This window comes from Thunnus thynnus, chromosome 14 (assembly GCF_963924715.1).
Source record: "Thunnus thynnus chromosome 14, fThuThy2.1, whole genome shotgun sequence".
In the NCBI taxonomy this organism is placed as follows: Eukaryota; Metazoa; Chordata; class Actinopteri; order Scombriformes; family Scombridae; genus Thunnus; species Thunnus thynnus.
Genome location: NC_089530.1, coordinates 17,403,610 through 17,421,422, shown reverse-complemented (window position 1 = coordinate 17,421,422; position 17,813 = coordinate 17,403,610). Strand labels below are relative to the sequence as shown.

Genomic DNA, 17,813 nt, shown 5'->3' with positions numbered 1-17,813 from the left:
GAACACCTAAGCAAACAAAAAAAACTGAATTATTTTGGACATTTTGTTTCCATTGTGAATTTTAATTGGTTGTGTAATTCAAAGTTTCTAAATGTCTTCTTAATATGGTAAAAGTAGGTTGATGTCTTGTATACCAATGGCAAAAACATATAAGTATATATTATAGTATACACTTAGTGTGTAGTATAGAATTGGGACACAGCAAGTGGGTAAATGCCTACATCTTTCAAATTCTAATCCTCCAGTTTGAAAAACAAGCTTTCTGTTCAAGTCAAGTTTGACTAAGGGGGCTTTACAATGCGTACAGCAATACAACATTCTCTATCCTTTGACCCTCGATTCAGATATGGAACCACCCCCCAAAAACCCCCTTAAATGTGAAAAAATGGAAGAAACCTCGGGAAGAGCAACAGAGGACGGCTACTTCTTCCAGGATGGACAGACGTGCATTAGATGTTGTGTGTATAGTATAGACCACATAGCAAAATTACAGAAATAAAGCATGGAAAAGCAGGATGGCAAAATTATATAAAAATCTGTTGAGTATAAGCTTACACTGAGATCACTCAAATGAAGTCACTTCAGTAAGTTTCTCAGACTTGACAAAGCTTTGACTTTTATATAACAGTTTTCACAGACCACACTAGTATTCCCCTGTGACGACTAAATTGACATTGACATTTAAAATCAGTGGAAAGGCCCCTTTAAAAAGGCTCTTTTGTATCAATGAATTGTAGACAGCTGACATTGCACACCAATTCCATACTTCAAAGGACAGTTCAATGCAGAGATTACATGCTGTGGAAGACACACACAACGTGCAATCAATATGCCACTGGTGTGCGGCTGACTTGGGAGTCAAGGACCAAGAGTGTTCGCCATGTGTGAACTGAACAGTAGAGGTAAAGTATTGTGTATCTGTCCACCCGTCCACCATCTGTTTACCATGTAGACCATGGTATATTGAGATACAGTATAGTACATATAGTGGGTGTTGATTACAATTGATTAATCTATCAGCAAAAAATATCTGATAACAACTATATTCATGATTGATTAATCAGCTGAGTATTTTTTTTTTTTTTTTACAGATTCTCTGGTTTCAGCCACCCAAATGTGAGGATTTTCTGCTTTTCTTTGTCTTGTAGGATTGTAATATGAACATATTTGCGTTTTGGACTGCTAATCGGACAAAAAACTTTATATAAATACTGACAAAATGATTAACGATTGAGAAAATAATCACCAGATTAATCAATAATCAAAATAAGTGTCTGGTTGCTGCTCTGCGAATTTACAAACTGTGTATAAAAGGAACTTACCACCACTTCGGCACTGCTGCTGAGACCTTTTCCGTAGTCATCTGTGGCGATAACTTCAAACTTGAAGTAGGACCTGCGCATGTTTCGAAACATGATGGCTGACTTGATGATACCTGTGTATGTCTCGATGACAAAGCTGTCCTGGCCCTCTGCTGTGGGTGGGATAATGAGGCGGTACGCCATGGCACTGTAATTCCCAGTGTCCTTGTCAGTAGCCTATAACACACAAACACGCAAGACACACATATATGTACAATGTTAGACAGGAAGACATCAATGCGCTATACTACAAGCAGTAAGAAAAAGAGAAAACAGACAACATAATGTCTAATGGAAAAAAAATGGATTTTGTATTCTAAGAGAGAATCCTGAGAGAGAGCTATTTTGTAACCTTGTAACATTGCTTGGGCTCTTGACCATGATGGTGGCTAATCTGGCCATGTCCCATTCAGTGATATCACAGGAAATGTTTGCCTTGGACAGCTGATAGAAAATACCCAGTGTGATGCTGGTGAATTGGGCCAGAAGTGCAATATGCTTGAAAAATTGAAGAGAACACTGCAGAGGGGGTTTTTTCCTTGTGTGATTCAGTGTTGATTTTAGCCTCAAACTCCTATGCGGTGCATCAATCTTGCTGTTATTTATCAGACATTTTATCAATAATCAAAGTAATTCAATGCTCTTGTGACAATAAACCATCAGAGCTGTCAGATTAAAGAACAGGAGGTTAGCACTGTATTTTTTTTTATCCTGGGGGCAGCATTGTCTTTTGATACAGCCATAATTTGTTGCAGCATATTATCCAATTATGTCAAAACCATTATAATGTTATGTTAAGCTGCAGATGGCTGGAGTGAGAACCACTGACCATTTCACACAAAAAGAACACAGCTTTCAACTGATGTCCTCCTATTGGTGGAGCTAATAGCTTTTTTTTCTCCTCATGCAGGTGTTCTGCTGTACATAAAGTAGCTGCATGAGGGAAAGGAGCTGCAGCTGGAGGCTCAGGAGTTATCTCTACCTGGAGTCGTTTGTTTTACCTGAAAAAAATAAAAAAGTGTTTCCACACGGCTGCTGCAGCTTGTCCCAGGATAACCTACAGTATTGTAATGGGCTACAGGGGAGGAAACATTTCCCATTGTTATATAAATTCTGCCCTTACATTTTTTCTTAAATCATAACAAGAGTATCGGAGGGTTAAAAAAAACATTTAATCTTCAAAAACAATGTATAACGTATAGGGTCCCTACTTTATATGAAGCCTGTCAAACTGCTTAATGCCATTGTAGGCAAAACCAGAGAAAAACCTTTGAGGCACAAATTCTGACTGGCCACTAAGCTCACACACAGGCATCAATTCTCAGAGGGCTTTTCTGTGGCAAGTGACACTGATAAATAGGAGCAATCTCTTTTTTTCTCCAGCTATTGGCAGACGAGAAGGGGGGGGGGCAAGCTCCCAATGAAAGGGCTGCATAAATCAACAGAGTGCGATAACCTCATTGGGTAAAGACAATTTTACCAAATATGTGTACCAGCATCGTTTATGTAGGCAAAGGTTTTAAAGACACTAGAGGAAAAACCTGTTACTGAGTGAGGTTTGTGACAAAACAGGAGAAAATTTAAGGATTCTGACGGTTTACAATAAAAATACTTCAGCACACCAAAAAGAAGAAGAGATTTAAAAGCTTAAGGCATCTTCTTGTTTAGAAAGCTTTTCACAGAGGCCAAGCACTCGAGGAGGCAACTGACAATAAGTGGCACTCATTTGGCTGACAAGTTCTACATTGTTAATGAAACATTTTCTACTTACATTTTCCACACCACTGAAAGTAGACTTTAGCAGCAGATACTGTAAGGTGACCTTATGTGGCGTTGATAGGCTGATTTGGTTAAATACACTTGTCAGCCACTTATTGCTTGTGACTATATGTGACTATATTATTTGACTACACTATTTTGGACCAAGAGTGAAATAGTAGAAGGTCAAAAGCGTCAGAATATGCCAAATGTTGATGATATTTCTAATGACTATCTCCAGAGAAAAGGGAGCTCAGCTTCATTACCATCTACCTCGAGTACAGACGCTGCACACTCGCCACACTCCAAAGAAGCCTTGGCCTCTGGGAAATTAAAGATAGCACTTGACCCATAATTCTACACTTTGGTGTTTATGTGCCAAGTTAAGGGAAAGACAGGATAGGGATTATGAGTTGGTTGGGTGGGTTACACCACTGCATAGTGTTCAATTGATGATGTCCTTTCAGTGCTATGTCTGAGCCTACACGAAATGGGTTTTACATATAGGTTCTTGAGCAAGGAGCACGGTTTATCAGCTGTTATTTTCAGACATCTCCATCAGTCGTGACTCCAAAAAAGATGGCTTTGCTCTGCATTCCTTATGTGAAAGCTACAATAACTTCCAACCTTGTTTCAGGTTTCAATTTATGCAGAATTACTTCACACACACATACACAAAATCCACAGACATTAATATTGGCTGCATTCAATTTACTGTTGCCAGTATGAAATGTTCAAATGTTTGCTGTGAAAAAGGTCTGTTAGAGGCAGTTTCCTAGATATTTCTAAATGGGTATCTCTTATGGATATTGTTTTACTGTACAACTAATCTTATTCAATGTGTGAGAAACTGTCAGATAGAGTGTCACTGGAGCCAGTCTAACTCTAAGGAACTAAGGCATAACTCAAGTACGGCATTATTGACCAGCTGCATGTGACAATGTGGGATCAAAATGAGACAGTATCAACATTTCTACAACTTGTCCACACTGGACCCAAATTCTGTCCTAGGCTCATATCGTATGCCACCCATTCTAGTCTCACAATACTTGAATTTCTGTTCTTTTTGTGACAAGTATTTGCTACCTGTTGTCCCTCACACTCCAAATGTATCTTGTTATACTGAAGTGACTTTTGTATGCCTCAAGCATACCAATTTAGGCTAATTACTGTATAATTATTAGAGAATAGTGAATTTCCAGCCTATAATTTAAAGGGTATTCACAAGACCTTCCAGCAAAGCTTTAAGCACTGAACACTGGCTTAAATATCCTGGCATTTTACCAATCATAATGAAAGCCTGTTTTATTTTTATTATTTGTTTTGAAATTACTGATGTGAACACCATCAGGAAACATTACTAACATTAATTTATTTGTGATTCATCAAGTGTTAGTCTCTGCATCAAAGGAGCTGCCAATCAATTTGGGAGCAGGTGTGAATTTTGGTGATGCATTTGCATTACAGGTTGGTAAAAATAATAATACAATATAATTGTACTATAATTAAGGTTATATTTCAAACTGAGCTCTTTCTTCCAGCTCTCAAGAAGCCACCGGGGCTGAATGTGAGGTGTAGGAATGTAAAAAATATAGGAATAGTACATGACAATAGTACATGTCACAGCTTGTGTCCATATAGCTTTCTTTTTTTTTTATCTTAGGGTGTTTTCACACCTGCCTTGTTTAATTCAATAGAATCGAACCCTGGAGTATTTACCCCCTTGGCGCGGTTCGTTTGGGCAGGTGTCAACACAGCAATTGCACTCGGATGAGGACCAAACCAACCAGACCGAGACCTTGTTGAAGAGGTGGTCTCGGACCGGTTACAAACAAACTCTGGTATGATTGTTTGTGGTATGAACGTGATCCGACCTTGATCCAACTCAATGACAGGAAGCATTGCACAGCTCCCGTGGCCAGCTGTGCTGTATGTACGTGTGTGTGTGGTATGTGCTCAATATGTGTTCCCTTCTTCTCTTCAGCCGACTGAAGGCAGCACACCTTCTTTGCGTAGCGTGAAGCAACACATTGTTCTCTAGACATTGCCTTGAAGTGTGTTCAAATGTGCCATTCTGCTCATATATTTTAGCTCGATATATGGCCCAATGATGACTGCAATTATTAAGAAATGCCAATTCTGCCAGTGGTCTATTTTGGATTGCTATACTAGAAGAAAAACAGACTCTCCTATCTCCGCCTGCCAACCCCACAAGATTTCTGACCAATGAACAGAGTAACAGCTCCCACATAGCTTTTGATGATATATTTTGGTTCACTTGAAATTTTGTGGTGTGAAACCAAACCAAAGGGAAAATGCAACAAAGTAAGCAACTCATCCACTGATTCAGACCAAAGCAAACAAACTGTGTGAAAATGCCCTTAGACCCGCACATTGCATGCACGTTATGACCCATTCACCCACACAAAAATCTTGTACTGTAGAATAATGTTCCAAGTATTACAATGTTCTACAGTGTCAGTGCCCATAATGCCCTCCTGTGATACCAGATCAAACCTCAAAGATTTAAATTAAATAAATACAACACACAAACAATGGCAATGCAAAGTGAATTTATGACAGTTGTTTAATCTCTTTATCTAAGTTGAATGTACATGCAATGATCAGGTTGAGTGTGAATGTTCAAATAATGCCTAAACTACAAGTTTTGCCATTCTCTTCAGGTGTTTAGAGAATATTGTTAGTTTGATAGTTATCTCTTATGATTAAAGCTGCAACAATTAGATTATTTATCAATTAGTTAATTGAAAGAAAATGAATCTGCAACTATTTTGATAGTTGATTAATTGTTTAAGTAACTTTTTCAAACAAAAACAGCAAACATTTGATAAGTTCTATATTCTTAAGTATGAGAATTTGTTGCTTTTCCTAGCCTTACATTTAAGTAAATTTAATATTCTGGACTTTGGGGCTGTTCGTCTGACAAAACAAGACATTTGGTGTCATCACTGTGTGTAGTCAATAATAAAAACAATCATTAATTTTAGCCCTACTAATAATGCCAAACCCCATGTTTAGAATTGTTAAATGCAGTAAAGTCTGATTCACACAGCTTTGCCAAGAATTTAAGGAATGTTTCTGTGTCCTAAAACAGCATGTTCTTGTTATAACATTAAGATCAAGGACAAGCTCATTTCCCCAAGAAAGAGGAACCCTGGGGTTTTATTTTAGACCATAAATAAAATAAGTATAGTCCCAGGCTGCCCCTGTTATTTCTGTCTTTCTGCTTTCACACTGTATCAACATAATTTCCTTTTTGTTAATGAGGACAGGGATATAAAATCAGTGAAAGCTCCCTCTACTATGTCATTTGATGATTTTAGCCAATTTCTACATCTGGTGTTCTCACTAACCTCCCTTCAGAACCTTTGTACTCCTCAATTTGCCCTCAAGATATTACAACTGCTTCGTGTTCTTAAATATTCTCTGGACACCTTTGGCCTTTGTCCAGTTTCCATTATGCTGCAACTTGCTGTCGTTTTTCTGGATGTGTACCAGTTTAATTTAAACACACTACAGTTCAAACTCCATCCCTTAAAACGAAGTTGCCTTTCACCTCAAAATATTTGAAAAGTTGTTTATTCAAACCTGTAATATACAATTAAATGATGCAGATTCTTGTGGCAGTCTTGGTACAGTTTGGCCTGAACCAGAGTTCAAGTGACAGCGTCCCTATCATCATATGGATGATTCTCAGCTAAACCAAATCTGGTTTGGTACAGATTAGCTGTGCAATAAAATGGATTAACTGCTATTAAGGATTAGATAACCATAAAATTTCATCTTAATTGCAACAAAAAAGAAGTCCTGATTAGTGACACTGATAGCATTATATCAAAAGATATGGCACTAAGTCAAAAGTCAAAATCTAAATTTTGGTCTGTTGACTATTCCTGGCTGGACTATTGCAACTCTCTGTTCACATGGCTGAGCAAATCATCAGTGGAGAAACTGCCGTTGCATCAGAGAGCTGCAACAACGTTCTCATGTGCAATAAAACCAGCCGGAGAGTTCAAAATCTGCTCTGTTCTAGCTTCACTTCACAGACTCTTTGTGAAATATAGAATCAAAATGAGGATTCTGCTGATCACATGTAAGGCTTTCCACAATCAAGGTTCTGCTTACATTTGTGAACTTTTAACTATAAAAGCAGGATTTGAATGCCATGTGACCATGGCTCATTGGCTGACTCTTTGTCAAACGTCAAGGCCAAGGGTAACTCAATGGCTGTTGTGACTCACATGCTCTGGAACAGCCTTGCCCATTGACATGAGGTCTGGGAGCGATGTGGACTGTTTTAAACAGCATCTGAAAATCTGTTCGATTCAGTCAGGCCTTCAATTGATTTTTGTGTCACACTCATTTACTATGCTTTTAAACTCCAAATAAATAAACTCTAAATAAATGTACTGTACCTAATTAATCATTGTGTACAGTACATATAAATTAGTGGATGGTTGTAGGGACCCTCTATTTATAATGCCATACAATCATTTAAAACTATAATAGCACTTTTTCACATCCAACAATAATTTTAAAACTTCTTTATATCCTTCATTTACAAACGAGATACCCTGTGGAAAATACAAAAACAAACTAAGAACATAAACCCAACAAAACACAAAAATCTTGAATCCCTGACAAATCTGTTCTCATAACATTGTGTCCATTCACACATAAATGCATGACTGTAAGTATAGATCTGACATTCCAGGTAGGCATTGCAGAGGCTGGTTGTTGAGGATTTTGTACACAAACTCAAGGCTAAGTATACACTAACACCCACCCACACGCATACAGAAAATAGAGTATGGTACACAGGATGACAAAGTGAAATCTCCTTTGCAGTGAAGGCTGATAATCAGACAGGATGTCCAGCCATGCTTCTGTGAACATACTGGGATTACACTGCTCAGCTCACTCTGATCCCACCTGCTCGTGGACAAGGCAGACAGTGGGGAGGGCGAAATTGAGGAAGAGATGTAGAGAACGATAGGGGGCGGGAGATGAAACTGTGCTGCAGAGAGCGGATCGGATGAATTCTCCCACCGTGGCTGCAGGGTAAGTGATGAAGAAGTGGGAGCAGAATCAGGCACTTTAGTTTCAGCCTGTTTCTGTGTATGCTGATACAAAAACAACCACAGTTAATATTTTCTTACCACTATCTTGAGTACAGAGCTGAAGATCTTGGCGTCCTCCGTCACTCCGCCTATGTAGAGCTTCCTGGAGAAGACGGGAGGGTGGTCGTTCTCATCACGCACCTCAATGAACACCTTGGCTGTGTTAGCTGCAAAGAACAAATGGCACCAGAATGCATTCAAGTACTGTGGAACTCATTCACTTTAGCCATAAATGCAAAGTTACATTTTCTAGACAGAACAGTATAAAACCAAGACTGAAGCAAAAACACACAGCATTCAACTATAGTGTACTTCAATTTCAAGCATCTGATAACCCAGGGTTGCTGCACTCTCACAAAATAAGAAATGGGACACACAGAAGTTTATATCATCATGGCCACTAGCTGTTGAATAAACACATCTCTGAGGTCATCCGAACTGCTATTGATCAAATGTTGCATAATTTAGACTCAAAAATTGCCACATCAACATAATTTCTTCATGGTCATCAGCGGGTCCTAAACTTCAAACGAGAGCTTGAAACCATTTCCCAGAATGTTCTGCAAGTTAGTCGTTGCTGAAAACATCACAGTATATCAACAAAGGTTTTTTATGATAATATACTCTTGGCTAGCCAACACCAATTTTAGCATAACAATATTTGTGAGCTTTTCTGTAATCTGAGAAAGGGTTTTCTTGAACTCAATCGATATGCTTTGACCAATTATGATTTTTTTTAAATTTATTTTAAAATTGAGAAATCAGACTCACCTAGCTTTTGAAAACCAACTGAAAAGAGTGAAGTTGGTTGCTTGTTTTCATTTTGACCACAAGTGGATTCAGTGAGCTTTGGAAAACCACTTTTCATTTAGTGGCACTTTTCAGCTGTACTGCAATAACTATTTGAAGTGGATTTGTAATTGCATGCACGGAGGAGGAATATGTTTGTTTAGTCTCAACCCAACCCAGTGTGAAAAGCTATTTTGGTGTAGCTGACAACTAAGAGTCTATAATGAGGAGGTTAATTTTGTTTTGATAACAGCAAATATTTTGAGCTGAGAAAAGCTCAGACTGAGCCATGTTGATGGTTTCTCTCGCTACCCTCAGTAAGAAGATCAGGAAAACAACTGAGCCGGTTTGCATTCTGTTTACCAACCAATTAGTGATAAATCTTACATTCTGAGTGAAATATGACCCTGTAAAATAATAAAAATGATGATAAAATCTTGACTCCCACTTCATTAAGTGAGGCCTACCTCACATAATTTATCACTGAGGAGTTTGTTTTCTCCACAACTTGGTGCAAGACAGTCATTAAAAGGCTCTGAAATGCATTTATAAGCATTTTGCACATTATTGGAAATAATAATCTACAGGAATTTCCCTTGAGTTAGAAAAACACAGTGAGAAAGACATGGGTAAAGGAGGCAGAACATTTAGCATTTTAATACTAAATTTGCTAGTTAACTGGCCTTGTTTGTGAGGCTTTTGAATCATTCATTGTGTCCCATTAAAAGGAGAACACACACACTGAGTTTAAGCATTCACCCTCCTAATTTGTCACAGTTACACCTATGCAATATACAGCATAAATATGTACAGTGCAAATCCTTCCAACGCTGCAGTTTAGGTAAAGAATATGCAGTGTCAAGGACTATTTTTCTTCTGGCAGTATACAAAAATGTAAAACTATGTGGCGTTAGAGCAAAGGATGCAGCAGGGGAATTTGGAAACACTCAGCACATCAAATTACAGGCACAAAAGCCACTGTCTTCAAAAACTACCCCCTTTTGTAGAAAGTGGCTATTTTCCATTCTTAGAGTATCAGGACACATAGGCATAAATATGGCCTCTCTCTCCCTCCTCCCTGTGTCACTCTCACACACAAGCTCATAAAGATGCATGAAAGAAATGGGCCCATTAAAAGGAGGGATTGCTGCTAATACAGAGTAAGCTTGAGTTTTCGGAAGAGTGCATTATCATTTATAAAACATGTTTAATTAGTTCTTGTTGCAGTCTGCAACTATTAAATGTGTGTCTCCTTACATATTAATGTCCAACTGTGAGCTACACATACTGTACTGGTCCTAACAAGGCTAAGATAACCTATCTGACGAACCAGTCCAGTAAAGATCTGATAATTTAAACTCAATAAAGACTCGATGAGAAGAAAGATGTTCCCTGTCAAGGAGTCCTGATCTACATTAAATAATAAAAGTGAGACAAGTGACAAAAGAAATGGTTTCTCTACAGTCTGCCAAAAGACCTCAGCCCAGAGATGCCAGGGAAGCTCTCTCCCTCGTGTGTGAGAGGCAGAGTCCTCTCCTTTACATCTTTCAGATAAGTGATGTGTGTGTGTGAGTGTGTATGTGTGTGCGTCTGTGCACTTGTACTTGCTGTCATTAGTATGTGAGAGAGTAAGAGGCAGGTAGAGTGGGTCATTGATTAGTCATTGGTAGCTCAAATGGATCAAGAGCAAGGTATGGACCCCATTTATAGTTAGCACAGCATCCATCATTACACAGACTTTTCTTGGTAAACTGGCCATAAAAGAGCCTAGAAATAATCCAGCTGAACATGGCCATCAATGAGCGCAGGCTGAAGGTCTCAGTATTCTTAAAACAAAATGGAATGTCTAACAATGTCCTCTCTGACAACAGGTGCGCCTGACAATTTATGTAACTTTCCGCAACAAACAATCCAACAATCATGCTCACTTTATTTTTTTTATTGGGGCAGCTGTGGCTCAGGAGGTACAGCGGGTCATCTACTAATCGGAAGATCGGCAGTTCGTTCTCGGGCTCCTCCAGTCCGCATGTCAAAGTGTCCTTGAGTGAGATACTGAACCTCAAATTGCTCCCAAAGGCAGTGCCATCAGTGTATGAATGTGTGTGTGAATGTAGTGTAAAGTGCTTTGGGTGGTCGGAAGACTAGAAAGGCGCCATATAAATGCAGCCCTTTTACTGTATATAGTGATTGCCGCAGATGTGCAGAGTTGGAGAAGTAGGTTTGAACTTCTCTGTCACGCTCTCTTCAAGGTCTTCCATCACTTTTTGTGTGCAACACCATGAATGCCGTCAGGGAGATCTGGAAGTGTGCGCTGTTATCCCAATATGTATGACTCATCATGTTCAGACAACAAAGACACAAAAAAGTTGAGCGGATATCGGAAAAGCGCAGCCAGGAGGAGGCTGTGATGTGTTTAGACAGCACCTTTACTGTATAAAACCGCTGTGTCAGCATATTGACACAGAGGTTTATACTTTCTACTGACATACTTAAGAGTAGGAACATACAGGGGATATGTGAATTAAACATTCTCTATGATAAACCCTTTGCCCCCTCCCTTGTTTTGGGCGGTGTTCTGCCTAAATTAAAATACATTGACTCTTGCAATGAATTAGCATTATGATATTGTTGAACTGCTTTAAACATAGGGGGAAACCATATTTTCATAATAATTTTTAAGGTTTTTTTTTTTTAATAATGACCATGACTGAAAAGATGAGAGTCTAATCTGTCAATGAACATATTACATGTTCATATTCAAGTTTTCATAGTTTTAGTAGTCTAGCATAAAGTTCTACACAGTGCTAACGTCTTGTTAGCGGAACAGAGGGTATTGACATATTAACCACAACTTGAAATGAGTAATTCAAAAAATAAATGCAATATAATTGCTGGTGCTGCAACATGGTTACTCAAAGTATATGACATCTCACAATTAGCCAGGATTTATGAAGATGGCATATCAGACAAACAAATGATCAACAATGCCGGTTTTAGGAGAGCAGGTGATTAACCCGAAAAGAAATCAATCAATAAATTTATACTCATCAGTTTGATGTTGAATGGAGAACAGAAGAACCAATCACAGGCTATATGCACACTGTGACACAATGTTTTCCTTGTTTTGATCCAAATCAACAGCCTATCAGTATAGGTAGCACAAATGCATTTATTAAGCAAAAAGTGGTAGACAGTATTTTTACTGTCATTTGATGTTGTCTGTGCATGCTTATGAGGTTCTAGCAAGAATTTATAATTTGTGTGTGAATTTTGACATTTTTCTTAAATAAGGCTCTGAGAAGGCAGAAGCGTGGAATAATCCAGACATGCGTACAAAACACGCAATGAAAAATAGCTCTACATGATTATGGCAAACATGAAAATAAATATGATGAATAAAAATAGGCTTTGATAGAATTTCTACAACTGCGTTTAATCATAATCTGTCACAGTGGAAGATTATGATTAAATACAGCGCAATACCTGGAATCATATGAAACACAATTTCATCCCTGTCTGCCTACAACACAATCCTCCCCTCAGTCTCCACATTCACCCATTCACTGGCTGCAGTTTCTTACTTTTAGAAGGCACACGCAGGTTGGACATGACAACCAACATAGAGTCTGCCTGGACCCTGAGGATATAGCTGGTCACGTTTTCATAATCCAGAGGCTTAGCTGTGGAGATGACGCCTGTTCTGTTGTTCACCTGAAAATGACCTGGAACCAAACAGAATGGATGTAAGCATGGTTAATTACACAGGTGCATCTACAAAAGTACATAAAACCAAGGTAAACAAGCAGCCCCCCTTTTTTTAAAACCACATTCTCTCTCTGATCAGAGTTAGTGTATATGGTTTGCACTGTTAGCACTACACATCTCTGGGTGAATACTGTTTAAATGCCACTCTGCAGGTGTATCAATTGAATGCATTTATACTTCCTCTGAGGACCTTTTACTCTTCATGGCCAATTGTTCATAAGTGCAGCACTCAATGGAGCCTTTTCTAGCACCTTTCTCACACAGAACCTGCAAAAATGCTGTTCAATTATCCAGTCATTGAAGCAGTCGTAAATCTTCACATGTATGTTACAAAAAATTTTGAATAACAGTCTATAGTTAATGGCAGCACTGGAGAAAAAGATCAGTCGTTGCACAATAAGGAAATCACAGAAAAACTGCATTCATTCTAATTTTAATTGCAGGAACACTGGAGGTGCATGTGGGTAAGGGGCTGCTGACAGCCTCCTTCTATACTCTTCCTTCTCCTACTTACATCTCCTACTTTTGGCTTAAAGATAGCTGACCTCACACCTTTCTGGTGTTCTCTATCTCTCTTCCTGGATGTAATTATGCTCTCCAGACTTTGCCAATAAGTGTGAAAAGTAGTCTATGGTTGGAAGTATGTCAAAACCGTCTTTTCTACTTCTAGAAAAAGATGGGAAAAACAGTATCTGTGGCTGTGACTTGCATTGCACAATTTTCAAAAATAATCTGGGAGCTTTTTCAGCAGTATTTTAAAATATGACAACACAAATTTACCTAAAACACATATTTTCTTGCAGTAATTTCTTTACCATAATGGAAATTTGGTTTGTGGACTTCTGCAGTTGTCAGAGACAAGGCTTTGTAAAAGTTGACACACTGGCACCAAAATATCTTTGCTTTATGCAGAAAAATAAATAAAAAACAGTGACTTGGGGGACTTTGTACTTGAAACACAAAGTCTGTGTCATAACTTGTGTTGGGAAAGAAAATATCTATTGTATTGTGATGTAAAAACATTATCTTGGAGGATTTGCAAAAGAGAATCTTAAATTGTAGTCTTAATGCACTGCACGGTACCGTATATGATCTCGAGCACATACCTAGTTCATTTCCTCCCACGATGGAGTAGAAGATGGTTTGATTGACAGCAGCAGCTAGAATAGTCCCCACTGGTGTGCCAAGTTCAGCCCGCTCACTGACTGGAGGAAACCTGGAAAGACATGGATGACAGATCTCAAGACAAATGGAATAAAGACTTGAAGGATCAATTAAGCTGTACAGTGGCAGATATTCAAATATCATCAATATAAAAACATAGATATAAAGGCAGCTACATTTTCAGAAAAAAAATACATTTTTGGAATCATTAAATTCAAACTTATTAAGTGAGGTTCAACTGAATGCGAGATTAGTGCAAGATAAAATATTTAGTATAGAATACAAGAAGAGTAGGCATCAACTACTGTGATTGTGTAAATGTTTTCTAAATAATTCAACCATTTTTTGCCAGAGGCATGAGTTTTGCCCAGGAGTGAGGTTAACAGCTTTCACTTCTGTATATATCTATTTCTTTATCTATTATTTTATCTTTATTTGCAATATTATTTTTCCTCTTAAGAATTAATTCTTTGAGTGACAAATGGTAAATAGTGTTGTCAAAAAACCATTACTGAATGCATATTTTTCAAATCATTTCAATAAAATAATTATAAATATAAATAATCCAAAACTGCTGGACCGATGCCAAATCTCCCTCACATATCCAACAAAAACTTACTGTAGAAGTGAGGATAAGGACACTCACAAGACTACTTGTTAGGTGCATCAGCAGCAGTAATACTGGCTTTTTATCTGAGCGCGGCTGTGAAGAGAGAGCTGAGCTATGAAGCAAAGCTCTCTCAACTATGGTCACAAGCTTTGGGTAGTGACCGTAAGAATGAGATTGAAGATTCAAGCTGCCAACATGAGGTTTCTCTGCATGGCGGCTAGTCTCACTCTATGTGATAAAGCGAGGAGCTCAGCGATTCACAGAAACCTCTGTATCGAGCTGCTGCTCCTTTGTAGCGAGGGGAGCTAACCAAGGTTGTTTGGGCCCTAGTTTCGGAAACGACTGACAGACCCTGCACATTACGGAAGCATTAAATCTTCCAGCTTCTTGAGAATGTGGAGGTTTTCACCAGTAGGAAGGAGGAAGCTGCAGGGGAAAAGCAAGTTTCGGCTTCTTTGCTTGTCCTTTTGCCACCTAATCCCTGACCAGGAAAAACTCCTTGAAAATAGAACGAATAGAACAGTGGGAGGGTAGACTGATTAATTCATCAGACTCTTTTAATATGGTGTCCTTTGAGCAAAGACCTCTCACTTAAAATCTAACTGCCAGACAAATTCACCAGTTTTATGGTCAGATAAATAAATAATATCCGAACAAAAGATTTGATAGTAAGTGCAACATGAATTGTTCTGTGAACAGATTTGAGTGTTTTTCCCCTGATAAGTGAGACTTTCATACAGCTAATGACAATGCTTGACTGTCAGGCGTAGAAGTGTGTAATCATATCTAGCAGATATGATTGTCACCACTCTCTACAGAAATTACAGCTGCCATAAATAGCAGGGAACCCTGTCGTGGCAGTGTGGCGGTGAGGGCTGATTTAAGCTGATAATGTCATCTCACTGTGACACCCTCTTGTGATACTGTGCTTTCTAGCCTGTTTTCTCATCTCCGTATATGAGGCGTGTATGCGTTTGAATGAAAACTACAAAACCACCATGCATGCACTAAGTTTGACTAACACTCACAGCACCAGAAAGAAATCTGTGACAGTGTTGTGGGAGTAACACTCACACCATAATCTGTGACAGTCAGATTCTATTATACAGTCATTGTCGGTGTTACAGGGTATTTTGGGGAGTTGATGCTCTCTTGGCAGTCCAACATGGACTGGAGGTGTTTAATCGCCTCCAGTCTATGTTTATAACTTGTTTTCAATGCTTTCATCTCTTTAGTCTTCACTGACCCTTCAGCTCTGACAAATCTTACTACAAGAATAATAAAATGATCCAAAGAACGAAAACATGGTCAGACTAAGTTCCCCTTCAGGGTTGATTTTTATTTTGTAGCACAACACCCCCTTATAGGATTGCACTTCACAAGGAACCAATTTCAAATGGTGAAGATGAAGAGCTGTAAGAAGTTTATTCTCACAGAAAAGGTGAAGTGTATTTGCTGAAAAAGATACACAGGTGTTAAGAAACAATAAATGACACTGTCTTTGCTGCTCACTGGAGTACAAAACACTCGGTAACTTTTTGGACAGTTGGCAGGTATAATAGTTACTATAGAATATGTGTTTACCTCTCTCAGAGTTCCAGAGGAAAACAAAGGTGCAATCCGTATGTTCTTGAAGGACAGTAAAAAAGAGCAGTCCATCATCCCGGAGACTACAGTTATTGTCTCTAGAGACAAACAATCCCCAAGGACATCTTGGGTTGTGAATAATTCTGGAAAATATGAGCCATTCCTTTGGACAGAGGATGATATTGCATACCATCTAGAGAGATAATATTGCTGAGTGTATGCTTCAATGAAATAACTTAATTGCATGTGCTCATAAAGCCTTTCATGAAAAATACAGTGCTGTTATTGACATGTGAATAATGTGTTGTTTGGATAATACTAAATGACTTCTGTTCAATTTCCCTCTTGGTGTACTGTAGGGCTGTCACTGAATAATTGCTGTCTCTGTGGCATCCGGGGGCAGGACGCAACACCATGCTCCACTGTGGTGGGAGCCAATTTATTAATGTGGCCTTCACATGAGTAAATTACCTGTTTGGCTGGGTAACAGGCTGACACGAACACAGAGGCAAGCCGCTGAACAATGTGAGCATGGAGGGCTGCAGCACAGCCCAATGTGTGACTCTAGATCGGTCACATAAATGTGCCGTTTATTGGCACCAGGGGTGACACAATGGTTGTCACTAAATGTATGTGCTTTCACTTTTAATACACTTTTCAGCAATCTAACGTCCATTCTGGAGACTAAAAGCCCAGAAGTGGGGATATCATTGGCGAGATGAGACTGTTTTCAACAGACAATAACAACCCTCCTGCTGCTGAGTAGCTTTGGTTGAGACGAATACCCGTCTCTCACACAAAGCCTGTACATGTTACAGGTTATTGTGTGCAGATTCAACTGGTGTTGACTATTCGAACCAGACTAAGGGGTTAAGTTTAAGTTTATAGGCCACTGCTCAAAAGGGTTGAGACATTTTGACGTTGCAGTTGCTGCAACGTTGTTTTGACACAAAAAATATGGGATGATGATGCAAATAATCTGGTAAAACTTTCTTTTTTTGGTAAGTATCAAACACAGAAATCATGCTTGAGATCAAACAACGATTCAGGTTTGGTTGAGACGAATACCCGTCTCTCACACAAAGCCTGTACATGTTACAGGTTATTGTGTGCAGATTCAACTGGTGTTGACTATTCGAACCAGACTAAGGGGTTAAGTTTAAGTTTATAGGCCACTGCTCAAAAGGGTTGAGACATTTTGACGTTGCAGTTGCTGCAACGTTGTTTTGACACAAAAAATATGGGATGATGATGCAAATAATCTGGTAAAACTTTCTTTTTTTGGTAAGTATCAAACACAGAAATCATGCTTGAGATCAAACAACGATTCAAAGATAAGAAGGCAAAAAATCACTGGGGTTTATATAGTAATGTCAACCCTATTCTTACTATTACCTGCTGTACCTTTCATATCAAAGTAGTATCAGCCTCATGTGAAACCCGTAGACTACATGTGGACGTACGTACAATTTGTGAGGCTTGAAGTTACGTTTTCTGCTCACTCAGTTCTTTGAAGCTTTTGCAGCCAGAAAAACTGAATTGGGTAAAAGTGTGAAGCCTGATTAAAGCTGAGATGAGGGAAAGGAGCAACCATGCCAGCTGAGATTGACAGGCTGAAAGACCCTCCAATCAAAAAAA

General features: G+C 38.8%; 1 protein-coding gene across 1 annotated transcript in view; it reads right to left on the bottom strand.

The window, feature by feature from the left end:
* The window catches only part of LOC137197123 (protocadherin-15-like), a 177,674-nt gene that overhangs the window by 15,539 nt on the left and 144,322 nt on the right, over positions 1–17,813 (bottom strand). The window contains exons 24-27 of the mRNA XM_067610286.1: positions 13,921–14,030; positions 12,631–12,771; positions 8,300–8,427; positions 1,323–1,538 (exon numbers count right to left, since the gene is read on the bottom strand). Of these exons, the coding sequence (XP_067466387.1) occupies positions 1,323–1,538; positions 8,300–8,427; positions 12,631–12,771; positions 13,921–14,030 (595 nt within the window). The remainder of the gene's footprint in view (positions 1–1,322; positions 1,539–8,299; positions 8,428–12,630; positions 12,772–13,920; positions 14,031–17,813) is intronic.